The sequence below is a fragment of the Heliangelus exortis genome, chromosome 1 (genome assembly GCF_036169615.1).
Source record: "Heliangelus exortis chromosome 1, bHelExo1.hap1, whole genome shotgun sequence".
NCBI lineage: Eukaryota > Metazoa > Chordata > Aves > Apodiformes > Trochilidae > Heliangelus > Heliangelus exortis.
Genome location: NC_092422.1, coordinates 171,131,688 through 171,159,027, shown reverse-complemented (window position 1 = coordinate 171,159,027; position 27,340 = coordinate 171,131,688). Strand labels below are relative to the sequence as shown.

Sequence of the window (27,340 nt, the reverse complement as noted above, 5' to 3'; positions counted from 1 at the left end):
ACCAGTGTAAAATTCCTCCTTTTGTATAGAAGCATTTTTAATAAAAATTAAATGTCATCACATTTCCTAAAAAAGTAGATGTTAAGTTTAAAAGTTATTAGACCTACACTTCTGGATTTTTTTAGACTGTTTTTGCTACTATATCTGTAAGATCAAAGGTATTCTGGAGAAACTACCTTATTTTTATTTTATGTGTTTATATGTGTGTGAATTTAATATAGTTTGCATGTATGCATTTAGGCAATCCCATACACGTGCACATGTCTGTGTGTAATATAAAAAAGTCTATGGCAAAAGAATATTCCAGTTGCAAGCTCAGCTATTCAGAAATTATAAAATGCTAGAATAAAAGCTGCCAGTTCACCATCATTGGCTCCCTTATTCAGAAATAAGAGTACAATAGGTGCATTTTTCAATTTTTAGTTGATATTTCTGCAACTCCCATAGTATCACAATCCTCTCGACAAACACATAGACATACCTAGTAATTCCATTTATGCATATGCCAACTCTTAATTATTAGCCTCTCAGAAGACACATGGACACACACAAATTTTACAATTATTATTGTTGTTGTTGTTATTGTTGTTGTTAACCCATTTCATACTTTCATACTTTTTTGAATAGGTGTTGCTCTTTTCTGTTTCAAACACAGACAACAATTTAGAATATAAGAATTAGAAGAGTACAATTATTCCTTCACAAACTTTCCTTCTCACTTTCTACCCATCCTTTTATTATCTCTCCCTTTCATAGCTCCAAGATGAAATTCCTCTTTTGCCATAGTGGTATATATTACAAAAATTAGAGATCTATAGCAGCCAGCCTAGGTGACTGGCTATGTACAACTCTTAATATATGAAGTGTTCTCTCCTCTAGTCATTCTGCTTACTTTAATGTCTTTCTCCTTCTTGCATCAAGGGAATTGCAACAGCATCGAGTTATATCTCTTACATTGAGGTGCTGTACATCCCTCTGACTTGAATATCATTTGTTGGGTTTATAATGGCACCTAAGACCAAGTGAATTTGAATTTGCTTTGTTCTAGGAAAAATACAAACATAAGATAACAAGTAGCCCCTGCTGCAAAAAGCTTCCACTAAAAATAAGCAGAGGAAAAGGGAAGGTGGGTACCACCTGGGAGTCAATTGCTTGAGCAACATTGGCAGACACCTTATCACATCAGACAAGGAAGAATAGATTAAAAACAATTTTGTCAGACTTCTGTTGCCATGTTTCTCTCTCATCAGAGCAGCTGCTCTGATGTTATAGTGCTGTAAGATTTCTAACAAACCATCTAATGCCATGATGCATTCAGTGATGAGACTATGATCCACAGTCTCCTGGGAACCTTCCATCCTGGTAAACTGACCTGGGGCCAACAGGGTTATTGGGCAGTGATGTTAGCCCTTATTGGTGGATCAAATACTGACTACTTCACTGAAAACATGTCTAGTTATAAATACAGGAATTAATAATTTCAACAAATGTGAACAAACTAGATCATAGGAAAATCCAAACTGGGAGAGACCCCAGGAAGTCTATAGCCCAACCTTCTGCTCAAAGCAGGGTCATCTGTGGCCTCAGACCAGATTGCTCAAAGATTGTTTCTTGCCAAGTTCAAGTTGTTTCTTGACAGGCTCCATGGCTGAGATAGCACAGCAACTTCTAAAGCAGTCTGTTCCAGTGCCTGACTTCTCTTCTTTTTACCAGTCAGAACCTCTCTTGTTTCAGTTTATGTTCCTTGTCTTTCATCCTCCTGCCATGCACTGCTTTGAAGACTTTGCCTCCACTTTCTTGACACCTCCCCCTCAGGTACTGGCAGGATGCTGTTAGGTGCCCCCAAAGCCATCTCTCCTCCAGACTGAGGAATCCCCCTTCCCCTGGCTCCTCCTCACAGACCAGATGCTCCTGCTACTGAGTGTCCTGCTGGCCTCCTGCTGAATTCATGCTACTTGATCAGGGTTCTTGTACTGGGGGCCCAACACTAGACATGGTATCTAAATGCTACTTGATCAGGGTTCTTGTACTGGGGGCCCAACACTAGACATGGTATCTAAATGTGGTCAAACAAGTGCTGAGTAATCCTACATTAGACTTCACAGAGAATTTATACCATAAAGGTTGTAAAATGTTTTCACATATGGTTACTGATTTACAAAATAAATCAGTAGGTGCAATGCCATGATTTGGAACTGAGTTTGTCCTGAACCCTGAGGTCACAATCACAATGTGGCAGTACATACCATGGACTATGAAGCTTGTCTCTTCTGCAGCCAAATGCCTGATTTGTAGAGCTGTGTGAACCCTAGATTAAAATTATGTAGTGTGGGTCCTGAGAGGAAGGTTGCTGCTGCAGAACACCATCCAGCACAGGTGGCTCCTGTGCTTCTCACTGCCTTGGGTGAGCACTACAATCTGAGATAGATGCTGCTGCAAACCATCTGAGTCAAGACAGTTTAGTGTTGATATATTCCATTTTCATAATAGGAAGCATCTGCAATTGAAGCACTACTTTACCAGGACCATTAAAAGGCAAATAAAGTTGAGGAGAAGTATCATAACTTCTGCATTTTAATAATATTGTCCTAGCTGGAAGTTTGTGCACGGAGAAGAAATTGGATTGCAACTGTGATTCTCTGTAATAGAAATCTCTAAAATAACCTTTATGTAAGTGATACTACATTTTTGAGGGTAAAGGATAACGCTGCAAAATGAGGGCCCTAAAATTAGGTGTAACATTTAATGAATAATGGATTTCTGGAAGCTATTAGAGAGTATCTGTGGAATACAGAGCTTCAACTCCTTATATTTAGGCAGGACAAAAAAAGAGGCTGCCTTCAGTTCTTCAAAAAGCTTATATTTTTGAGTGACACTCCAGAAATCAAATAAAAAGTGAGTAACCACATCCTTTATTAACATTTCCACCACAATATTATTTGCTGTGGTTATCAGTGGTCTATAAAAAGAACCCAGGAAAATGAACATATTCATAGTCCATTGCCTGGCCCTTTGCAAACATAATAGGAGAAAACTAATCAAGTTATGGCTTTATTCTCTAAGTATTGATGGCTAACTTGAGATTTTCTGTCACTTATCACAGCAGCTCTGCATTTCAGTTCTCATCTGGACTTCCTACTGTAACGTGCATGTAGCCAATATACACATTTGGTTAAATTTCACCTGAGCAGCAAATAAATATCCATGTCAAAAAAAATCCAGAAAAAGTGAATGAACTTCAGTAGTAACCCAAGTACATGAATGGCTAATTCATGGAAGAGCATTTTCCACTGATTTCAGAATAACCAATGTATGCTCCATTATTTTTTGGAAATCAGGCCAGAGGAAAGTGTAACCAGGTTTCCTGCCCCAATCACTTTTTCCAGGAAAATGAAAGCTGTTGAGAAGGGCTGTTAGTCAGGACTGAACAAGCTCTCTTCTGATTACCACAACTGGTGCTGGAGTTCATGGTCTAGAAAAGTGCTAATGTGTTTTGTTTTCCACTTGACTATGAATTTAGTTTCCAAAATTCTCCTGACAGTACCTGACCACATTAACTACACAGTACAGCTTAATTTCATAGTCCACTAAGCATCATAAAGGCAAGAAAATGGCCTTCATAAAGAAAAAAATATTTTTATACATATGTGTACGCATATATACATAAAGAAATCCTACTATTTCTAGCATTTGTTATGCATATTTTTAATTATCCAGCCAGCTAGAAACTTCACAGCTCTCACTCCACTGCACAGCATGAGCATGTGTTTATGGGATGAAGGAGGATACAGATTGTTGGTGGCTGTTTTCTGTGCATATGTCTCTGAAGGCAGAGGTGCAGCAGAGATAAAATGACCCATTAGCACTGTAGGTCACACACAGCATCCCCACTCCATCCTACTGAGTACAGATGCAGAGGCAAGCTTGTCATTAGACTACTTTCAGTCACCATTCATCCTACCAACAGCAACACTGAAGGTAAATTTTAACTGAATGTGATACATGCATAGAAGAGTGCAAAAGGAGGAAGAGAAATGTTTTGACGTTTTGGAAATGACAAATGTAACAGATACTGTATTTTAGCCAAGATATTTACCTAAGATTGATCCAAACCCAATCCCTGACTGGACAAAATAGAAGAGAAGCAGCAGAAAGAAGAGTGATACTGCCATAACTAAGTCCAAGAACCCAGGCAATAATAGTGTTCAAATAAAAATTTCTGTCTGGCCAGCAGGGCTGCCACTCTCTGGCATCAAGGTTCCTGGGGATGGATACAGCCTAGCTCTGCACAGCATCCCTGCTTCTGACATCACTGCATAATGGCAGTCAGAAACTGGTGTCTGATTTGGAGAGGAAAGGAGAGAAGCATATGAGGGGGAACAGTGCAGACATATTTCTGAAGATGGCAGGGGAAACTTCGTCCACCATACTTAGGAATGCAAGATGTCATTGGCAGAAAGTATCACAGCAATAGTGCAGATCAGTGGGGTACCCATGCCACGTGTAGGTTTCTCAGAGGCTAGACAGGCCAAGGAGAGCCATCAGATGGCAAGAACATATTTCCTGGCAATGACATGAAGGATGCAAATAGAGTTTCTGTGACTCTCATTGACAAGACCAGAAGAGCACAGAATTGCTGCAACTCATCACCTGAAGACTCATTCCAGTCATCTGACAAATTCAGCCTTTTAACCCTACTACAAGACACTTTTTCAACAGATGCCAAGAAGAAATCAACAAATTCAACAGCAAGACCGAGGTCTGTCTATGCACAAATGAAGAAAGATTTCTGTGTGATGGGGAGAACTCAAGATACATGATTGAGCCAGGTAGAAGCACTTTAGGGCTGCATTCCCACCCAATATTCTTGCAGGACACAAGATTTAAGATTGGCTATAATTCATGAAATCGGATATTTGCAATAAGGGTCTGATAAAATGGAACAGGAGGAGAAACCAGAATTTTCAGAATGACATTAACAAGAACATTATTTATTGTATCCTGTTCAGCAAGTAAGGGACAAGCTCACAATTGAAATTAGAGGTTCTTCAAACTTCCTTCCTTCCTTCCTTCCTTCCTTCCTTCCTTCCTTCCTTCCTTCCTTCCTTCCTTCCTTCCTTCCTTCCTTCCTTCCTTCCTTCCTTCCTTCCTTCCTTCCTTCCTTCCTTCCTTCCTTCCTTCCTCCCTCCTTTCCTTCCTTCCTTCCTTCCTTCCTTCCTTCCTTCCTTCCTTCCTTCCTTCCTTCCTTCCTTCCTTCCTTCCTTCCTTCCTTCCTTCCTTCCTTCCTTCCTTCCTTCCTTCCTTCCTTCCTTCCTTCCTTCCTTCCTTCCTTCCTCCCTCCTTTCCTTCCTTCCTTCCTTCCTTCCTTCCTTCCTTCCTTCCTTCCTTCCTTCCTTCCTTCCTTCCTTCCTTCCTTCCTTCCTTCCTTCCTTCCTTCCTTCCTTCCTTCCTTCCTTCCTTCCTTCCTTCCTTCCTTCCTTCCTTCCTTCCTTCCTTCCTTCCTTCCTTCCTTCCTTCCTTCCTTCCTTCCTTCCTTCCTTCCTTCCTTCCTTTCCTTCCTCCCTCCCTCCCTCTCTCCCTCCCTCCCTTCCTCCCTCCCTCCCTCCCTTCCTCCCTCCCTTCCTCCCTCCCTTCCCCCTTTCCTTTCCTTTCCTTTCCTTTCCTTTCCTTTCCTTTCCTTTCCTTTCCTTTCCTTTCCTTTCCTTTTTCCTCTCCTTTTCTTTCCTTTTTCCTTTCCTTTCCTTTCCAAAATGATGGTGTGTTGATGACTCCATTCTATGGCACATGTGAATTGCCAGAGATAACAACCATGAATTTCAGTGAAAAGACCAGGTGGTCCTCAGTATCTTTGAAACATGTGTCCATGGTAGTTGCCTTTATCTTAAAACATGAATCCTACATCAGTAATGTCATGAGAGTGGCTTTGAAGGAAGAAAGGTGTAATACAGTCCTCAGCAGTTGTTTGATGCTGTATTAGAAGCAGCAAGTGACTTTGCAATTTTTTTGTTCCTTCTGTGATGTTAGCATCAGGGCATATTCTTTGTCTCTGCTCTTCCAGCCATGAATTATGACAAGAACAACAGAAAATTGTACCATTTCCAAATCTGTTGCTAAATAATTGATCGTTTTGCTGCCGCCACGAGGACACCTTTAGAAACAGTGCTTGCATGGCAGTGAGTTTTGAGGCTGTGGGAGATCTAGGAAATGTGTTAATTAAAATTACTAATTTTAAAAATTCGTTTTGGCAGTTGAAGATAAATAAATGCATGAGAGATTTGTTTCCTGAGTTCCTATGGTCTGAAATTACAGATGACAGTCCTTCTGTAGAGGATGAGAGAATTCATTTAGATTAAATTATCCTTTCATTTCCTCTTCTAAAACATCAGAAAACCTCTCTAACTGACATTTTTGCCTTTGTGTCAGGGATAGCATTAAAAATAATTTTCTGTGATTGTCTCTTCGACAGCCAGAGAACTCATTTTAATCGATATATCGTAAGCTGCTATTACAGCTATTTGCTATCTTAATTCAGTCTGCCCTTCATAATTATGTGGGTTTTTTCCTGGTTTTGGTGGTTGTTTTTTTAAAAAAAAAAAAAAAAAAAAAAAAAAAAAGCTCTGGATGGTGGCAGATTTCTACCACCTAGTGGAAAAAGTCTGTATTGTCTCCTGAAAAGCTTCGTTCAGATTTGTCCCTGGAGTCTGTTTTAAACCTCCCCATTGCAAGCTCCCTTTTGCCAGCTCTCATTACTGAAGATGCTGTCTTTTTTCCATGCTCTGGTAAATGCACCCAGGTGTACACAGCTCCCCTTGAAGGTTGCAGAAGGTTACAAATTCCACAAACCATATGTCTCAATGTACAGGAACTGTATGTCTGCGTGGGTTTTGTGTTTTTTTTTTTTAATTCAGTGATTTGTGATGTGAAAGGAAAATTGAAAAGCTTAAAAAATGGAGCAAGATCTGCCAATGAACATCTCTTGTTTACCTCCAGCCCATCTGCTTTGTGAGAAGCCTTGATCTCCATTCAAGTGTGTGTTCCAGTGCAAACTATGCCAAAGCCCACCGTATCTGTTCATCCTGTGTCAGGATGCTCTGCACTTTGGGTGCCAAGATTGAAAGGGACTGAAATGCCAAATCAAGTCAGGGAGAAACTTCCAGAAAGGAGAACTTCAAAGAAAGGCAAATGCAAGTGGTGCCATTGTTACTTCTTCAGCAAGTGGTGCCATTGTTACTTCTTCATTGAGACTTTCCCGCCACACCTGCAGAGCATCCTCTCCTTTCCTCCTTGTCATGCCTCCTTTGGCACAACAAGAAACATCTTTTCAGATCCAGCTCTAAGTGTGACAGAGGAAAGACCAACATGGCAAGGAAGCACACCTTTGATATAGTCCACGTGGAATGCTGACACTGAGGAAAATCCTATGCCTGTCGAACCCAGTAAGAATTCTTTGTTTTTCCCTGGAAAAAAAAAAAAAAAAAAATAAAAAAAAGTACCATTATCTGGTTATCATTAGATGCCTTGAAATGCTTCTCTGAATTAGGCAAATGCTACTCTCTCCAGTTCACACCTGGAGATGTGAACTCCAGGGAGATTAAGGTGTAGATTTACAAAAGGCTGTCATCATGACAGTCACTTTTAGGAGTTACTGGAATTAAGTGTCACCGAGATCCTGAATGGTCCTCCTCCTGTTTTGTTATCTTCCTAATCCTTTGGACTGGGTTCCAGGAAACAGCTTTTTTCCAGCACCTTTTTTTCCAGCTGCCACTTCATTCATCTGTGCTCAAAACTGAGACCTTCAACACTCCATCCAATTTACCATGTAACATTGGAAGCATGAAGAGACATCCTTGCAGCAGAAAATTTCCCTGAACATCCAAATACCCTCTCCTGGCAATGCTGATCAGTTGGCATCTAGTTCATAGCTATGATCTGCCAGGATTCAGAAATGAGCTGTTTGCATGTCTCCCCTCCGGTGCCCAATCTGCTCTTTTTTTTTTTTTTTCTTTTTTTTTTTTTTTTTGAGCACATCTGATGAATCATGACCTACACAGGATAGAAAAGGCAATAGCAGTGTTAATGTCCCTTCTCCCTTCTAATGTTTCAGACAGTTTCTCAGTTACCATGGCAGGCTTCAGGAGATTTTAGCTGTTGCTTCCTATTTCCCAGGTGAGGGCTGTAGTTCTAAATTAACAGGGAATTTATACATAACTCTCAGTGCCACTTGTTAAAGTTGTACCATTTACATGGAAAGGTTTTGAGAAAGGAAAGTAAACCTATCAGTAGTCAGGAATTTCATATGAAGTTTATGGATTTGCAGCAAGAACAAGAAAATAGAGTGCATGAGTAGCTAGCAATAAATTAACAGCAGGTGAGACATATAGTTTGTGATATTTATAAAAGAATTCCCCAAAGAGGCAAATTAATTAGAAATGAGAAACCCTATAGCTTTTTCTGAAACCTTGCCAAAAACTAGAACTTAGCTATACAACAAATTGTTGGCAAATAAGATGCTTCATTTTCTGCCAAGATGGATATTAAAAATCCTTATATACCCGAACAAGTGCTTTAAGGAAACAAGAGTTTGTCTTGAAATGTCTTAAGCTGCAGCATGTTACAATCACTCAGCACAGAGAAACTAGTCAGGTAGCAGCTATCCTGGGAGGACCAACCTCAGACCAGAGGTCCCCTCAAAAGAAATCTATATACAGAGCAGGCTGCAGTGTCTCAGTGATGAGCAGACCCAGTATTTAACTACAGTATTAAATGTAGTATTTAAATGCTCTTAGCAGGGGCAGAAAGAGGAGTTTCCTGGTTACTTTGGCAGATACTGCATGATAACATCACACTGGGACAACTAGTATAGCTACTTGTGTAGGATTACAGAAGTTCAAACTACAAATCCCAGGTTCTTGTGGAAAGGGAAATGTAGATAATGGAGGACTTTTTTTTTTAAAAGAAATGGCTTCATCTTTACCAGCCCTGCTGGTACATTATTTGGGAAGGTTCTTTAAGAGGCAGAAGAAAATCTCCATCACAAAATGAGTGGATAGATCATGGATTGAAAATTGTCCCTTGCATTTTAATAACTTCCAAGAAGACCTGCATCTCCCCTAAATCAATGTATACACCTAACCCTTCTCAAAGTAGTGACTTCAATGTGTGCCTCCATGCCAAGAATTTTCTAATAGGCTTAGCAGTAAGTTCTCCATCAGTGTATGAATGGCCCTTCTAGTAGCTGGCAAAATGTCGTTTTATTACAGAGTTGAAGGAAGAAAAAGTGATGCTGAACAGACTAGTGAAATCCATGTTAACCACCACTCAGAAGATGCTACAGCAGCTCCCAGGCCTGGCAAATGCCAAGTGCAGAAAACAGGGCTTGATGCCTCATTTGCCCCCAGGCAGGGGCTGCATTTCCCAGGTCTGCAGGGCCTTTCCCAGGAATGCTCACAACAGACTCCACTTAACCCCAGCTCTGCCCTACATTGGCAAGCAGATCTTTGTGAGGTCCACGTTTTCTGTGGCTGATTTGTCAGACATCACCACCCTGTCCATCTCTGTCTTCCAGCAGAGGCCTCTCTGGCTTTTCCTGCTCTCCCCAGGGAGGGGGAGGAGGGCAGAAGGGGAAGGCTGAGACACGGGGCATGTGAATTCCTTTTAGACTTCATTTTATCAGGAGCCCCTGGATGTACTGTTGTAGTGCAAGGCAAAGTAGCTTTCCAGATCCAGGATAATAGAGTCAGTAGTGACTGGGCTGCAAATACTAATTTTTCACTGTTCCATTCACATTTCTCTCATTTTTTAAGTTAATGTTTTTGATCAGCTGCACTTCTGCCAAACTTCCTTGCTCTTTCTCCATATGTGAGCCTGGCAAGCAACCAACTCAACCATTTCCATCAAAATAGCAAGTAGAAACTCATTAAAAAGGCATTACCGCTGCCCCTGAGAAGAGAAAAAGAGAAAAAAAAAAAAAAAGAAAAAAAAAAAAGAATCACTGAAGAAAATCAGGCTCTTTTCTGACAGCCTGCGCAGCAGTGTCCTTCAGGATTCGGCGCAGCGAGGCTCCTCACCTTCACCCCCGACACCCCCCCACCCGTGCCCCTGCCCTCCCGCCAGCTCCACTCCGAACCCGGATCATTCTGCCGCAGACACGCCCGTCCCCCGCACCTCCCCTCCCGCTCTTTCGAGTCGCACCACGCCTGCCGGGGCGGTGCCGGAGACCCTCTTCTTCCTCCTCATTCTCCTCCTCCTCCTCCGTTCCCTTCCCCCGGGGGGGGTCCCCGGCTGCATGGGGCCCGGCGGCCACCAGGGGTCACCCTCAGCCGCAGCGGAGCCGTGGGGCGGCCTCACCCCGGGGGGGCCCGGGCGGGGTGCGGGGTGCGGGGTCAGCAGCGCCGTGTGAGAGATGAGGAGGGGGTGCTGGGCACGCAGCCTCTGGAAACCAAGCTGCGGTAACATCCGCCTTCTGGTTGACTCCAGCCGGGTTGTCGCGGCCTGTGGGTTTTCATTACTGCAGAAGCAAGTTTTAGTGCGTGACGGATTCTGGTGTTGGCAACAAAGAATTCCTCCACAGGGCCTGGTCGGGCACTCTGAACGTAGAAATAGGAAGGGGACATGTTTTCCTGACACGAAAAGTCCAAACAGACCCGTGGTTTCCCTTCCCTCAGCTGAGGTCCTCGAATACGGACCTGAAAGCACCGGCTAAGGCTGGAGGTGGAATGTTCTTGTGGGATGCTTCCTCTTTTAGGTCTTATCTTGATGTCTTATGACAACGGTTCCTCGAGGAGGTCCTCAGTGGGTCACTCAGTATTTATTTATAGGTGCTGAATCAGCCAGGCAGCTTTCATTCACTCCCTCTGCATTTTGGCCACCTGACCCTGACCCAACAGCCGATAGCTCAGGATTCTCCTGATGCTGTGGGCTGTTTTGTGAAGCTGAACACAGTTTAAAACTTCTCCTAAATGCTGGGAGCTCTTTTTTAGTCACTTGACTGCATCCGCTTACAATATCTGCGTCAAACAACAAGTGCAACACAAGAGCTGTTTCTGATCGAAGTAGCAGCTCAGGCAAACCAAGCTGAACAAAATCTTACAGGTGAGCATCTACAAGAAGCACTTCTAAGGGAGCTTTCCTCAGATCCACAATAGGGTGGTTGCCTTTTTAGGTTTGGTTTTTTTTTTAAAAAAGCATACTTCAACTGGAATTCCATTAAAATTTTATCATTAAATTCTGTTTTTCTTACTACTGTTTTACAGGGAGCATACTTTTCCTCCATTATCTAAGCTTGCTCCAGGATACAAAGTCAGTCAGTCACTAATACACACACAAAAAAAAATAGAGTCCATGTCACACCATCAGTTGAAAAATTAATAAAAATATTGGTTTTACCACCTACATATCTATCCATATGATTTTGAGCACATGGGGAGAGATCTTCTGAAGAAAATGCTTCAAGCTCATCTCAGAAAAAAATTAAAGCACTAGTGGATGATGAGTTAACCACAAGCTTTTGCTGAGGAGCAAAAGGTGTCTGTGAATTTCAAAATTTATTGTCACCTTATAGACAAGCTGCATTTTCCAAAGCCAGTTATGTGATGAAGAAGATATTAAGATTAAATGAGCACTCCAGAACCTGAAAATCAAACCTGTAATTATTAATAGATTTTTTAATTGGCAGGCAATCAATTTTTAAGTTGTCCTTTCACCTTTGTGTGTAATGCAGTTCGCCTCACAGTGATAAATTAGCAGCATCACTGTGCTGTGACTGTTTCTACTGGAAAGTTCTCATTACCATTCAAGGGGTTTGAGAGTTGATCAGTGAATTATGGACAGCATTTCAATTGCTGAAGTGTGGCTCAGAAACCAGAGAAAGGTTGGGAAGCAGAGTCTATAAAAGCCTTTTCTTGAATTTTAAGATTAATCTGCTTCACAAATAAGACCAAATTCTTGGGCATAGTGTTACTATTTCTTACGTATCCCAGAGGAAGTGACAGTACATTCATCCCATCTGTCCTTTGATCTAAATCTCAGTAGTCTTGTTAAGCTGTCAGGAAAAAAAAAGAAGAGTTACATGTAGTGGACCAAATGTGATTTTTCTTAATTGAAGAGAACAGTTCCTTTAATCCCAGTAGCACTGGGCTGCAATCTAAGGTTTGGATCTGATTTTCATTAGTCAACATCTTCACAGACAAATTATAATAGCAGCATCTAAGAAGATCAAGTAAAGCATCTTTTCAGGCAGATGATTTCACATTACAAGTCAAAACGTAAATCCAATTTTTAATTTTTATTTGGCATTTGTTTTATCTAGATGTTGCTTAATCAGAGTTCTAACTGGAACCGGTTGCATTTTTTTGTCAAAACTCTATTGAGACAGGTGATATTAATAGGAGAACTTTGAATTTTGGATCTGAGAATGTGTATTTAGAGGTGATACAATGTGTCATTTTACAAGATTCTATTTTTATAGAATGAAATTAAATACTGTATCTTCAAAGACTTCAAAACCCCATGAAATGTCATTTTGTTTTTCAGATAATTCTGGTTCTGGCAATACTCCTCCTGCTTTGTTCAACATTGTTCCACTCTGCTCATTTTGCAAATGCCTTGACACCACATTTAGTGTTCCTGAACAGTTTGGATTATGTGAAACACACAGCACATCACCTTTGAGAGAATGTGGTCTAACAGAACTTGTGACAATCCTTTTTCCACTCATAGAATTTTCTCTTCTCTTTTTCCAAATTCAGAGGGCACACATCATTACTGCTTTTCACCTGTGACTGGCATTGTATTATTACCAGTGAACTATGCACGTGAACTGGATTAAGGATAAATGTATTAAAATTCCAAGTATCTCGATGGGTAAAAAAATCTTTCCTAAGGGTACAATTGCATTGCAGAGCTAGTGTAAAATAAAATAACTGGAAAATTGAAAGGTAACAATAGGCTTAAATTTCAAGAGTGAAAAAATCATTTAGACTTCAAGAAAAAAATTAGCCATGTGGTTAGTTAAGCATTAGAAGAGGACAGACTGGAGAGTTGGGCTGATTCTAACGGGATGAGCTTCAACAAGGCCAAGTGCCGGGTCCTTCACTTTGGCCACAACAACCCCATGGGGAGCTCCAGGCTGGGCACAGAGTGGTTGGAGAGCAGCCAGGCAGAAAGGGACCTGGGAGTCTGGATTGACAGGAAGCTGAACATGAGCCAACAGTGTGCCCAGGTAGCCAAGAAGGCCAATGGCATCCTGGCCTGGATCAGGAACAGTGTGGCCAGCAGGTCCAAGGAAGTGATTCTGCCCCTGTACTCAGCGCTGGGGAGGCCACAGCTCGAGTCCTGTGTCCAGTTCTGGGCCCCTCAGTTCAGGAAGGATATTGAGGTCCTGGAGCAGGTCCAAAGGAGGCAACTGGGCTGGTGAAAGGACTCAAGCACAGATCCTATGAGGAGAGGCTGAGGGAGCTGGGGCTGTTCAGCCTGGAGAAGAGGAGGCTCAGAGGAGACCTCATCACTCTCTACAACTCCCTGAAAGGAGGTTGTAGCCAGGTGGGGGTTGGTCTTTTTTCCCAGGCAACTCTCAGCAAGACAAAAGGGCACGGTCTCAAGTTGTGCCGGGGGAGGTTTAGGTTGGACATTAGGAAGAATTTCTTTACCGAGAGGGTGATCAGGCATTGGAATGGGCTGCCCCGGGAAGTGGTGGATTCTCTGTCCCTGGAGATATTTAAAAAGAGACTGGATGTGGCACTCAGTGCCATGGTCTGGTAACTGCAGCGGTAGTGGATCAAGGGTTGGACTTGATGATCTCTGAGGTCCCTTCCAACCCAGCCAATTCTATGAGTCTATGATTGTGGAAGCTCCATCATTTAAATATTTTACTGTGTGAATGGACAAGCATTTGTTGTCAGGCAAAGAGTTGGATTTGATTGCCTCTCAAAACCTCCCTTTACTCACTGTGCATCATTTCCAACTGAAGAAGCCCACTGTCTGGATTTACCTAACCTCTGCCTGCTTCAGAGACAGGGCTCTATAAAGAATGTTTTGTTCTGAGTTCTTACATGCTGCTCATAGATATTGAGCTGTTTCCCTCTAGAGGAGCATAAGACTGAGTACAAACTGATATTCTGATAAAATGACCCCAAGAAAGGCAAGAAAATGCCAGCACTCTCTGACCTTCCATTATTTATTACTCTGTAGTCTCTCCACGTGTAGTTTCACATGGTCAGATCCAGTCTGGTGGGTCTTGGGTTAGCAAGAACATGGACTCCTGTGAATATCTGGAACAAAGGAGTGAATTTCTCAGCAAGCTTACTAGGGAGAAAAAAGTGTTTTGTTTACTGGTATTACTTAATGAACTAAAGATTCAGCCAACACTTCTAGGACTGGCAGACTGGCACCATGATGTCTTTGGCTGAAGCTGAAGTTAGCTTCTCAATTAAATCTTTTAAGTGTTTCTCTTTGCTTATTTGCACCTCTCTAATATTGTCCCAATTTATTCAGCAGAAGATTTTCTGAAGTCAGGTTGTTATTTCAGTAATGATAGGAGTTACAGCTGTTGAGAGAGTATGAATGGCATGTTGTTACATCTGAACCATTTGCATATAGTTTTTTTTTACAGTGGTCTCAGAGAAATAGTGAAAAGCAAATGACTGTTGATAGATACCTCTATAGCCTGCAAATCAGAGAAAAAGGAAAGAAGCAGGAGGAGAATGAGGAGGCTGAGGAGAATGACTGTGACTACTGTAAGAAACCAAGAAGACAACAGAAGACTGGCAATTAACCTTTCTTCTCTTCTTTCCTGTAATACAAGGCATTGCAAAGGGTCCTGAGATGTGCAGTTATGCAAGAATAGAAATCTTACCAATTTCTAGAGGAGACATTGTAATATCCACACACAGCCCAGTAGTTATAGAGCTGGAGCTAGGAGTTTACTAGTCACTTAGCTGTTTATTCAAGATAAATATTATGGAGCTCTGGAATAAACTGAAATTCACTTCAGGGTCAAGTATGTAGAAAATTTTAAGAGTCAAGTATTGGTTTGTTTGAGACTCTTTTGCTGTCAGTAGATTATACAGAAATGTTCCACTGAGGTAGATGTGACTTGAATCTGTGTAGGGGGGTACCCCAGAAAGGGTTGTGGAGTGGTTGTGGCACTCAGCTGCCCGGGCAGCCCTCTCAACCTTTGCTCTGCTCTCAAGGAAAGCCATTCTAACTCTGAATGGATATTGGTGATCTGAGCTGAGAAGCCATAAGCAGCCCTGGGCAGTGCTGTCCCGTGTCTCCCTTGTACACAAATGGCTCCAACACCAGATGAGTTTCAGCAGTGCTCAGAGGATGGGCCAAAGGAGTTCCTCAGGCCTTTACACTTTCTGAGTCACTGATCTTAAGCATTGATTGGGGCCAGGGAAGAAATAATTGAATGTAAAAAGGATGATTCAGGGCCTCAGCCCCACGTGATACTGAGCACACCTGCACTTTGCTATGCCCCAGGTGGCCATAAATCTGTGGCAGCTGAGGGCATTTAGCACCTTGCAGGATCAAAGCCTGGAGTAAAAACTCCTCACAAAGCTTCTAATCAAGAATAGGGACAGAAACAGTGGATTTATTATGAATACTGATTGAATAATTAGATTAACAGTAACAGAGGACAAGATCAGCTAGATAAGGAAGCTTCCATTTATTTGGGGCCTGTTGCTGTAGCCCAGATTTTATTTACAGCCTCCTGTCAGAAAAAGTCTATTGACTATTTGTTTTTAGAGGATCACAGACTGCTCTGATAGCTGCAATTGCAACAAGGGATGTGACAAATCCATGTGCTTAAGATGCACAGAGTGCCAAATACTGGGGTTGTCTGTCCCTGGCTAAGAAGTAGGGATGTGTGTCAGTGCAAGACAGGAGCTTGAAAGCAGCTACCGTAGCTACAAGATGAGTGGGAGAGATGAGAATTCTGTCACTAGAAAGCAACTGATAGCTCAGAGAAGAATAGAGAAACTACATTGCAAGTGGCATGTTTTTATGATACTTTTTTCCTTCATTATTTAACAGCATTTACAGAAAGATATTTGGATTGTGCTTTTAGGGTTCCTTTCCTTAGAACTTATCCTATGCTTAATTTTATCATTCTCTGTTATATATTAAGGTCATCTTTTAAATAACTACATGTGATGTCCAGAGGAGATGATTATAACAGCATCTGGGAGTTAGCAGCAGGAGTAATAAACTCTTAAGACAGTTTTCATGTGAATGACTTGACAGTAATATATCAGGAAAAGAAAAATCAAGTAGTAGAAAGAAGGTGATGTGAAACGCAGACATAAAACAAAGCACTCCTAATAGCAGGAATAGAATTGGTGGGCAAAACCGAGTAGAACAATACCAAGAAAGATTCCTGGATCTAGTTCTTCTCTCTGCTGTAAAAAATGAAGTAGTCATAACAGCAAGGACTATCATTCATTCTGGAAAAGAAGACTGCAATGCAAGTCTTCAGCTTTGATTACTTTTCTGTAAAATTGTCCAGTAGAGGTAAGAAAGTGTTTGATGAGAAAGAGATGAGAGTAGCCAGTTTATTGCCTGATAATGACAGTGGCCTCTTAATGTATGTACGAGTGGAAGCTTTTGAATTCTAAAATTATGAAGCTTCCCACCAGTCCCTTATCAAAGTGATCACACTTTCAGGTGTCAGTGTCCACAAATGTGTGAGGTCAGAGTGAGGAGGTGTCAGCTTCTGCTCCATTTTAAAAACATGAAAGGTTCAGCCCAGATTTCACCTGGCCCTTCTCTGATAGTAGCTAACAGCAACCATAGGGAAGAGTACAAGAACATATAGTATTTTCCCCACATCACTTTATAAAAACACTTGGCCTTCAGCCAAAAACTGCAAGCAAATACTGAGTAAAATGTACTAGAATTGCTATGAGATGGGTATTACCAGACTGAGTCCTTTAAACCCACTTGCCATGAAAGACAATAAGACACTCACTTCCAGTCAGTACAAATCTGGGCTGAATATAGCATGCAATGAAAGGGTTTGCTTTCATTCAAGTTTGCTTTTTCACAAAAGGAGTAATAAGTCAGTCTGTTTAGATGCACAGAAAGGAAAACCAACAAGCTCCATGGTAGAACTGGATTTATTTATAAGTTATGGAATCTGAAGTTATCTTTAAGTAAAAATTATACAGAAGCAAGCACAAAACTTGTTCCAAAGAAACAGGACAATGACTAAGTGAACAAGGTCATGCTGGAATCATGTGAATAGAAATCACTATTTTCTGTGATCATTCACTTACATTTAAAGTAAAAGTAAGCCCTTAGCCCTGCAACTTACAATGCACAGAGAATCTGAAACTCTTGCCCAAAATTGCTGACAATCCATTGTTTACTGTAAATCATATGGGCTTAGTTTTCAAAATCTATATACACAAAACAGGATAAAATATCATTTTCTAATATCCTTCATTCAGCTGGATTTTCCAGTGCTCCTGTGACCATATCAGAATGTTTACATAACCTGTGTGCCATATGTGAGAACATAAGTGCATCAATAAGCTGAATTTCTTTCCAAAGAAGGTCTATTCTCCAGGGGTTTTCAGCTCAGCACGGGTAAAGAGGTTCTCATGAAGATCAGGAGGCTGTGTGAAGAGGTATTTCCCCTTTTCCTTAATTCCTGGTTGACGAAGATGCTTTAATATCATATTGTTCATTTTCTTAAGCTCTTCTATGTTCTTCTTTTCATATGTTAGTCTGCTTGATATTTGGTCCATCTTGTTTCTAGTTTGAACTTGAAAAGGAAATTGTACTGCATTAAGTTTGCAACATTTAAGTCAAGAGCATCACTACCCTCTTTTGCATTCCTGTGGGAGTTTGTAGGGAATTATCATGAGTAAAAATATTAATTGTGGAAACAACTGCAGAACCTAATGATACGAAGTGATGCATCTGGAGGAGTGACCTACTTACTACTTTCTTCAATTGCTTATTTTCTGTTTTATTCAGTTCAGTGCAGTATGATAATATCAAAGATGGCTGAGGCTAATTTTGCAGTTTCTAGGAGTGCACCCATGACATTAGTGTCCATAGGAAAATGTCTTATTTAGGGGTCCAAGACCCTATTTCTGGGCAGTAAGCACCTGTATTTTTTTAAAAGTGCACTTACTACAAAACACAGCAGACTACAGCAACATCACTGGATTTCTTAAAGCATTTAGATTAATGGAAAATTTTTGCAAATATTGGCATTTGGAAGCTAGTTTCCTCTGGAAAACCAATATGCAGTATATGTCATGTATATTTCTGGAGCTATTTTTATTTTGTCCTTCTGCAGTTAACTAAATTTACCCATGGGTTTTGAAGGTTAAGTCTAACAGTGCCAATGCTAAATGAATCTAAGTTTATGGATTGCAAACACAGTTTCAGATTATGTAATCTGAAACACTGCTGGAAATTGATTTTGAAAACCACAGGGCTCCACCAAACCTGAGCTCAAGCAAACCCCTTTAATCCCTGTAAGCAGCTGTTTCACTATTACATCACCATTTTCTCCTATAAGAGTATATTACTCAATTTTCTGTGCCAGGGTTGTACTTTTAGCAGCTCCCCATTAAATAAATCTGGATTTCAAGTATGAGATATTTTTATTTGGATATTACAATCATACCACTTAATATTTCCTTTGTGTTCTTCACTTGTCTGGTGCCTGTCCTTTAAGTGCATGTGGGCAAATTCAGTCCAGGGTTAGGATTTCCAGTTCAGAAAGGAAAATGAGGATTTTTTTATGCTCAAGCATATTCCTTACTATAGGGTAAAAGAAATCTTGATTTCACATTAATTCCAATTCTTTCAAAATGGACTTGTAAGTTAAAACAATTCACCACCACTGTTCGGTACCATTGGTCCAGAAAAGCCCAAGATAGAAGAGCTCCACAAAGCAGGGTCAGTGTAGCCACATGTTTAGCTAAGCCAGTCCAACCAGCCCAGCTGAAGCAGAACAGTAATTACATCTACAGACTCAATGCTACGTGCCAAATTTGATATACCTTATCTGATTTTTTGTTTCTTAAATTTGTCATTTCCTTAGTTCCAAACCAATTTCTAGTCAGTACTTCGCTGGCAACTTTCACTTTTTTCTTCAGGTAGCTTGATTTAAGAGTTAGGCTGGGTGTAATTCCAGTTGCAATGGAATGACACCAATACTGAGTTTTATCCAGAAGGGAATGGAAGACACGTTGCCAAAGTATCTCACTGCCATCCAGTCATCTTTCAAATTTAACTTAATTTTCAGTCACCATTTTTAGCGACACATATAACCCTGCTGAGCTATGTTCTTCACAGTTGTTGAAGCTTACAAAATGTTTGAACTAAGAACAAAATTGTGCCTTTTAGTGCAGAGTAGAAGCCTGTGGTTTTGCACCCAGGAGCAAGACCCACTGCCCATAACCAAGCAAAGCCTTTAACCATGCAAATAGAGCAGGAGCATGTCCCAAGCTAGCACGACACATTTCAGCAAAGTTCTTATTCCAATTGTCCCTACATTTTTAAGAACCACTCTTTTTTTTACTTACTTATTAAGAATATTACGAATGAAACAAGTGCCAAACTGATGATCAAAGTAACAATAAAGGTGGTGAAGAACAAACGTTGGTTTCTTCCATTGCTCCCTGTTGTGTCTTCTCCAGCACCACCAGTGTTCTCTTCCTCATCTATGATGAGATGGCAAATCATTTAGTGATAAAGTTTGTTAAGGCTGGTTAGGATGAACATGACAAAACACTCCTGACTCCAAGAAATGATGTAAAATACATCATAATTTTGGCCAACAGATTTTATTTCCTTTGAAATAAATTTATTTCATTTGAAAATTGCATGAGAAGGGAAGAAAGAAAGTTTATGAGCCCAGCTTGAATTTGGGAGTATAAAAATTAATACATCTGTTATAGCTGTTGGAACATATTCAACAAAAATGTTTCTGTTATTGTTGATATTGACTTTTTTACAGCTCAGTCTTACATATACAAAGGTTGCAATGGAATTTTCATCAGAAAGCTTTCTAAGCACCTGAATGGACTCAACCTTTTTAAGAAAGAAGAGAGAAAATTCATATTTAAAACCTAGGTACAGATTCATCCTACACATTCATCCTCCAGATTTGCTGCTTTTTCAGTTTGATGATAGAATTATTTATTTCCCAAATTAAGCATCTGAGTTCAGATCCAATGCTGTATAGGATGAATGTAGATATTAATTTTTTATATTAAAACAAATGTTTTCAATCTTCCTCTTCTTTAGGTTTTGTTTGTTTAATTCCAATAAAAAATGAAATGCATACCCTCCCAAATTCTCAAAAATGGATTAGACTCTCACATGGGCTACATATGTCATCCTTCTGGCATAGGAAGAATGAGGGGGAAAAGGGCAAATAATTGCTATGTTACCCTAAAATGAACACAACAAGCCAGTTCACTATTTTTTGAAGAATATGTTGCATTTAGGGGAAGTTAGTAGTTTCTCTCACATAAACAGTTGTCATCAAAAGAGAGGTGGCAATGAGCCCTAAAGGTAACTAGGAAAGTCAAGTGAGTACCACGAGGAAATGCATGTGAATAAAAAAAAAAAAAATCATATTTGAGCCAGACTTGGTTAGTCTCAAATTTGCACATTATTTTAACTACATACTAAGGTTTGGGTTTTGTTTTATGTTTTTGAGGGAGCAGGGAGCTACTGTAATTTCATTTCAGTGTCAATCTCATACATATTAAATTACATGCTAATTACTGTAGTTTGTCCTCCTGTAGTTGCTGTCTTGCCATTCTGAAAGGGAGAGTAGGCTGTGAATCTGTGAAAAATATCTTTCTAGATCATGTTCTTGTTTTAGCTGGCAGAAATCTCTGAGGTCTTTGCAACTGAGCCTGCAGTGATAAAGCTGAAGAAAGGCTGCATATACCATTCAGCACTTTAATAATGAACCAACCTGGGGCTGACCAATTCACTGAGCTAGCAGGAGATCTCTCAGAATATCTCTACTTTTCTTTATTGTATTTAACATGACCCTGCCCATGGGTAGGATGTAACATTTAGTATTTGGGGTTGGGGGTTTATTTTTATTCCCCCTTAGCATTCTTGACAAATGCAGCATATATTAGGTGCTGGCACCAATATTTCTTCCTAATCAGAATAATGATGGGGAGGGCCTGCTACTGCTATTTCTCAAGAATACTATGCTATCAATAGAGGTCTCAAAAGTGGTCTGTGCTTGTTCTGCCTAATGAATGCTTCTTACTATTTCAGCTGGCTCGACGTGTCAGCTGCAGTGCTGTGAGGAATCAGTGAACACAGATCCCTGCCAAGCTGCAAACAGTGGGGCCATTTGATCAGCAAAACCATAAAGAAATTGCTGCGTGGCTGCTACCAAAGCAATTTAAAGGTATACACATTTTAAATAGCTTAATGGTTGCCAGTGGGTTTGATTATGAGAGGCCACATTAAGCTACTGAACAAAAAGATGGCTGTGTACTGCAACACTCTCAAAAAATAATTTTTAAACCAAATTGGGCATCTGCTATGCTACTGATAGGTAGCAAGGTTTTAATATTTATCAGAAGCTGAAAAATTTTCTGGCAGAAGAAGCAGAATTTTATACTGTTGAATAAGGCAGCTAAGGACTGTGAAAAAATAATTTTTTGTATTTATCTGATAGGACAAAACATCTACAGAATCTCCAAGAGAAAAACAAAAGAATAACCCTAGAACAAGCCAAAGCACTTTACAAATTCATGCATAAAATACATACTAGGATACTTTTATTTACTGCTGAAATGTAGGGAGGAGCATGCATGTGATTATTCCACAGAACCCTGTCTATTTACCTGGAAAGTAAACAATACTGTCCAAAAAAAATTATGAAAGAAAGCAAGAGAGCCACACTGCAAAGTGTTTCTTTGGCACTAAAACTGATTTATCCCATTGTCTCATTTTGTACTTGTAGAAGTGACAATATCAAGAAATATGAAAATCAAGTAGCTTATGTCTAACACCTTTGTCTTAAATATAGAAACCACTACCACTCCAGTTAGTTGCATTAAGAAAAGTTACAAAACTCTGGAACAGAAGTAATGGAAAGATATTTAAGCCTTATAACTAGAAGCAGGATTAAGTTGTGGCTATTTGAAACTCATTTAAACATAGCTGTTGTTCTATAGCTTTTCTTGAGTCAAGTTTGCCATTCTAGTAAGGGAAATAAAAGCAGATTGAAATATTGTTGTGTGGAATGCTGCTGAAGAACTCCAGGCTTTAAGATGTTTTCAGGACATAAAGAACTCAAATAGACTGTAGTTATTAATCAGTGAAAATATTCTTGTTGCCATAAGAAATCAAAGACAAAAGCTGTATAAAACCAATTCAAGTGTGAGAGTCTGTATCTGAAACTCTAAGTAAAGAGTCTGTAAATTTAAATGCATAAAAGTCTCACGGGATATTTCAGGCATCTGGTTTAAGTCCTGAGGAGATGTGTCTTAAAAGAATGAACAAAAATTCTCCTGTGTTTCTATTGCCAAATCTGAATTTTAGTGCTTGTGAAGACTCACAATTCTATTCATGTAGAAGGAGTATATTGACCCTTACTAGAGACATTATCCTGCAAGGGATCACCTCATGGATCCCAGTGAAAATGAAAGATAAGTTCAGGCTTAACTGTGAATCCCTAATGCAAGGATTTTCAAGTGTCTGCTAACAGAAATACTCAGCAGGAGCAGCTAAACTATTAATTTGTATAAGTTATGCCATTTTCAATCTTTTCCTTATGTTTTTCAGTACAGAGCTTGACATATATTGGCCTATTGGGCTGCTGAAGTCAGTGCAACACGATGTGGTCATGTGTCTTTTCAAATGTCACACACAACTCTTCTTTGATGGCTCATTTTGTGTGGGAAACCACAAAGCATCACCTATCGTACACACCTTGTGCATGTTGGGATTCATCTGGACAAACATTTAGTTTGTTTAGGTTGTTTAAGGAATCAACTACATAAAGTTTTCCTTCTTCATGAGTATTGGGAAGGTTAATTTCCAAGGAAGGCCTCTCCATTGTATCTAAAAGAAATAGTAATTAGAAAAGTAAATTAAAACACAGATATGGGAGATAACTGGTAATAATGTCCTCTTCTGAGGAAATGCTGAGCAGCCTTAGCAGCCTTTAAAATAAAAGAGTTTGAAGGAACCAGCACACTTACTATATCTTGAAGGCAAAGGTAAATTGCACCTGTTTATTCTTCGGGATCTTTGGTGATTATAAGATTTCATTTCTACATTGTGTGTATGCACATGTGTATACTTACACATAGGTGTGTGTGTGAAAAAAAAGAGAAAAAAAAACCTATTTGACCAGCTTGAGCATTGATTTGAACATTAGTTATTTAGCTATAAAACCCCTTTGATTTGTTGAGTACTTGATAAAATGATGAGTGATATCTTGGCCAAAATGAAAGATAGACCTTGATGATTACTACCAGGAAGGATGTCACTCAGGGCCTCTGCTTTCAGCATCAAATAATTCAGACATCACAGAATCACATAATTGTCATGGTTGGAAAAGACTCTCCAACTGTCAACATGCCCCTTCCCATCACATAAAAAACCAAAAACCAAAAACCAACAAAATCCCAAAACAAACAAACAAAATAAACAAAACAAAACAAAAAAACAAACAAAAAAACCCCAAAACAAAACAAAAACAAAAAAAAAAAAACAAAAAAACCCCAAAAAAACCCAAAAAACCAAAAAAAACCCCCATGCCCATTAGAGCATGTCCTGATGTCCTCAGGTGCCTCATCTATGTAGTTTTTAAATATGTCCAGGGATGATGGCTCCACCACCTCCCCAAGCAGCCCATTCCAGCTCCTGGCAGCTCTCTCAGATAAGGCAAGGAAAGCAGGTACAGATGTAGAAGATAAGCAGCTAGAATATGGGCCTGCTTACACACCTTAGAATATCACTTTGAAGTTGTTATTTGTGAAACATGGAGAAAAAATAATCTTCTAATGTGGTTCTACTCCACACAGATGCTAGTTTTGGACAAATTAAAGACTGGTGGCAAATCCTATTCTTCAGACTGGTACTCCTTGATTTAAGAAAAGCATTGGATGAGGCCCAGTCAAAAAAATCAGCTTCTCTGAAGAGTCTGGGTGCATGAACTCATTGAATTATTGTTTATATGAATAGAGTTATGAAGGAAGATTGTATATAGAACAGAAGTAATACCAAAGCAGGCTCTAGGAATTACACTTTATTCCTTAACAGTCTTCTGGTTTTCTTTATGCTATCCTGACTCCAAAAGTGTGTTCTAGAAGCAAACTACAATTCTGGCCATAAGGAAATTGAGATGGTCTAAGCAGGCATCTTAGACTACACTGGTCACTGAAAGGGTGCTCTGCAATTATTGAAGAAAAAACACTTTCAGGTAACATCCCTCTTATTCTAAAATACATCTTTTTGCCAAGTAAATATTCATTGAGTTTCAGTAAGTCAGAAGACTAAGTGCTTAAATTCCTCCTGGCAAGGGGGCTCATTTTCCTTATAGTGGGGATTGAGGGGCCTACCTCTGTACTTTTATATTTCTATTTAACAGGGTGCAAGTAAAGATTACAGATTTTTTTTTTCTCTCTGTTCAGAATCGTTGCTGCAGAATCAAAGGTTAAAAATCTGGCATAGAAGTGATTACCTTGTGTGACGAGTGGTTTTGAGGAGTGAGGCAGTGATTTCAGGACAGGTGGCTGTGTCCACTCTCCTTCCCCTAGAATGTGGTGTGACCCCAGGGGATGTGGTCTGCAAGCCACATCCCCACCAGCACTGGTGCTGCTGCCCCCCCACGAGTGCCCCCCCAGCAAACTGCAAGCATTACAAAGCCCTGCGATTCAACAGCGTGCTGAAAGTTACCACCTCGTGCAGAAGCTCTTGGTTATTTTTAGCTTCCCAAGAGCAGCTGCTCTCATGGGTATTTTGATTAGTACCTTCAGGAAACTTCAGGGAAGACTCTGCTTAACAACTTGAGCTGTAAAGTGAGTACTTTTGATTCATTAATATTATATTTCTGCTTTCACTCTTACTTATTTAAAACCGATTTCTTCACTGTGCAGGCAACTGCAGTGATGATAAAAATAATTATTATTAATTCCATGAAGTCTACCCTACTTTTGCTTGCTTGTTTCCATTGACATGCCAAACAACCAGGAGAGGATACAGACATGGGTGTCACTGACCAGGAGTATTAATTTCCCAACAATCTAATCTAAACTTTATGAGTTTTGGAGTTACTGTCCTGTACTTTAACCTTTCAACTTCTAAATTTCTCCTTAAGTTGTTGTGGCAACTTATTATGAGAACACCCTGAGAATTCTTCACAGAAAAAGGAAAACAACCAAGTCTAAAAGGAAATTAAAACTTGGAGAATGAAATTTTACTTACAACACAAATGCCAGCATGGAAGAAATCAGCCAGTGAAAATCACCCGAAGAAAACTCCTCTCTCTACTTTTAGACCTATAGGAAACTGTCAGCTCCTGCGGGACCCATGAAGACAGCTACGAAACAGACTGTCACTTCCAATCTATATTTAGAATTCATCTTGGCTCAGTATTACTGACTTCCCAATATTGATCTGTTTAAAAAGAAAACAGCACATATGTATTATATTGGAATCATTGTGCTAATATCCTATCATGGAAAATTATGTTTGTTACTGATGATGAATATTTCACAGATCTTTTGGTTTATGCTGCCTCTTTAGCTCATTTCTATGCAGGAGAGTCATATCTACAGCACTGTAGCTATGAGTAACCAGCTTGCTATGCAGAAGAGTCATATCTATAGTATTGCAGTTATGAGTACTTTAAAGGCATAGACTAAAAAAACTCAGGGTTTTCTCTTGTTTTTCCCACACATCCTACAAATTCAAGAGAGACAAAATTATGGGATGGACTACTTGGTCTGCCATCCTCAGATGTTTAAAAAATAAATTCTGATGAAGTGCTTGGGAGTCCTGGTAATTGCTGCTTTGCAGACAGTCCTCCTGATCACTATTTTTTTGCTGCTGACATTGCAGAATGCAGTGGCACAGCACACTGTAAAGACAGGCAGCTGACACTGAGACTGACAGGAAGGGACCATGGCTCAAAAAACCAAATCCTCTCTGAAGCCATTCTGTATGTCTAAAAATTCTGTAGCCTTTTAAACTGAAAATAAATGTATTTTTCTTTCAGGAGGCAAGAGAGGATACATCATCTGACACACAGTTTCCCACCACAAGCTGACAGGCTCTGCCACTGCTCAGTCTGAGTAACTGAGCCAGTAATGCAGATGTAACAACTTTGTTCCCTCTCTGCAGGAATCTCCAGAAGTCCTCCCTCCGAACAAGGATACATCCACAAGCCAGAAAATTAAAAAAAAAATTAAAAATCTGTCCCTGAAAGATTCCTGACACCATCCTAAATGGAAGACAAAGATTTGCTGGCCTGGCCTGGCCTAAGATGAAAAAGGTTTACAAACCCATCAGATGTCTGTAGGGCAGGAAAACAGCACATCTTGCCTTCAAACAGCCTTGGGAGCCTTCCTCGTCTCTGTGTTTGGCAGCTACAGTGTAATGGGGAAAAAGGCAACCACATGCTTGGCCCCCCGCCAGGAGGTGCTGTAGAAAGCAATCTGGCAGAACACTGGCAAGACAGGAAGCTATGGAAAGTGCTATTTTACACCAGCAAAACATGCCAAAGATGACTACCCAGAGGCCATGAGAAAGACCAGCAGGCTTGTGGCAACAGTTTAGGTTGAAGGGGCTGAGCAAACAGGGATAGACAGCATCACCAAGTTCAAAGGTCAGAAGTTTCGGTGACAAACAGTGATAACACAGACCAGTAATAGCACAGGTTGCCACAAAGAAGCCTTGTTGTAGGTTAAATAGTTTCAACAAGTTACTATGTAATACACCTGAGAATAAAAGAATAAAGCTAGCAGGTATTCTAATTAGCAAGCCTGGCTGTAGCCAGGTGGGTTCAGTCTCTTCTCCCAAGTAACAATACAACAAAAGGAAACAAACTCAGGCAATGCTAGGGGAAGTTTGGACTGGGTATTAAAGAAAAATCTTTCCAGAAAGGGTTGTCAGGCACTGGAAGAGGCTGCCCAGAGAAGTGGTAGAATCACCAACCCTGCAAATATTTAAAAGACGTGGTGCTTAGGGACATAGTTTCATGGTGGACTTACCAGTGTGCTATGTTATTGGTTGGACTCAATTTTAAAGGTCTTCCCCAACCAAAATTATTCTTGTAGTTTTCTGGAATAGGTTCTACTATAATCTGAAAACTTAAAAAACAACC

The 27,340-nt window shown here is 40.1% G+C and overlaps 1 protein-coding gene and 1 long non-coding RNA gene across 2 annotated transcripts; one reads left to right on the top strand and one right to left on the bottom strand.

Annotated features, from left to right (window-relative positions):
- Positions 1-17,099: 17,099 nt before the first annotated feature.
- Positions 17,100-26,585, bottom strand: LSMEM1 (leucine rich single-pass membrane protein 1). The gene is made up of 5 exons (XM_071733644.1): positions 26,520-26,585; positions 25,441-25,632; positions 22,939-23,070; positions 19,548-19,685; positions 17,100-17,767 (listed from the first exon to the last, which is right to left on the bottom strand). The coding sequence occupies exons 3-5, from the start codon at positions 23,063-23,065 to the stop codon at positions 17,559-17,561; spliced, it is 474 nt and encodes a 157-aa protein (XP_071589745.1). The 5' UTR covers positions 23,066-23,070; positions 25,441-25,632; positions 26,520-26,585; the 3' UTR covers positions 17,100-17,558.
- LOC139791429 (uncharacterized) lies at positions 24,892-26,429 on the top strand. Its single transcript, XR_011723922.1, has 2 exons — positions 24,892-25,034; positions 26,234-26,429. It is a non-coding gene; the product is annotated as an uncharacterized lncRNA (long non-coding RNA).
- Positions 26,586-27,340: the final 755 nt, after the last annotated feature.

Coding starts and splice junctions, on each gene's coding strand:
- LSMEM1 (XM_071733644.1), bottom strand. CDS start 23,065: ATGGAGAGGCCTTCCTTGGAAATTAACCTTCCCAATACTCATGAAGAA. Junction 19,686..22,938: donor TGAATCCCAACATGCACAAG/GTGTGTACGATA, acceptor ATCTCATCATAG/ATGAGGAAGAGAACACTGGT. Junction 17,768..19,547: donor ATTCGTAATATTCTTAATAA/GTAAGTAAAAAA, acceptor TTCCTTTTCAAG/TTCAAACTAGAAACAAGATG.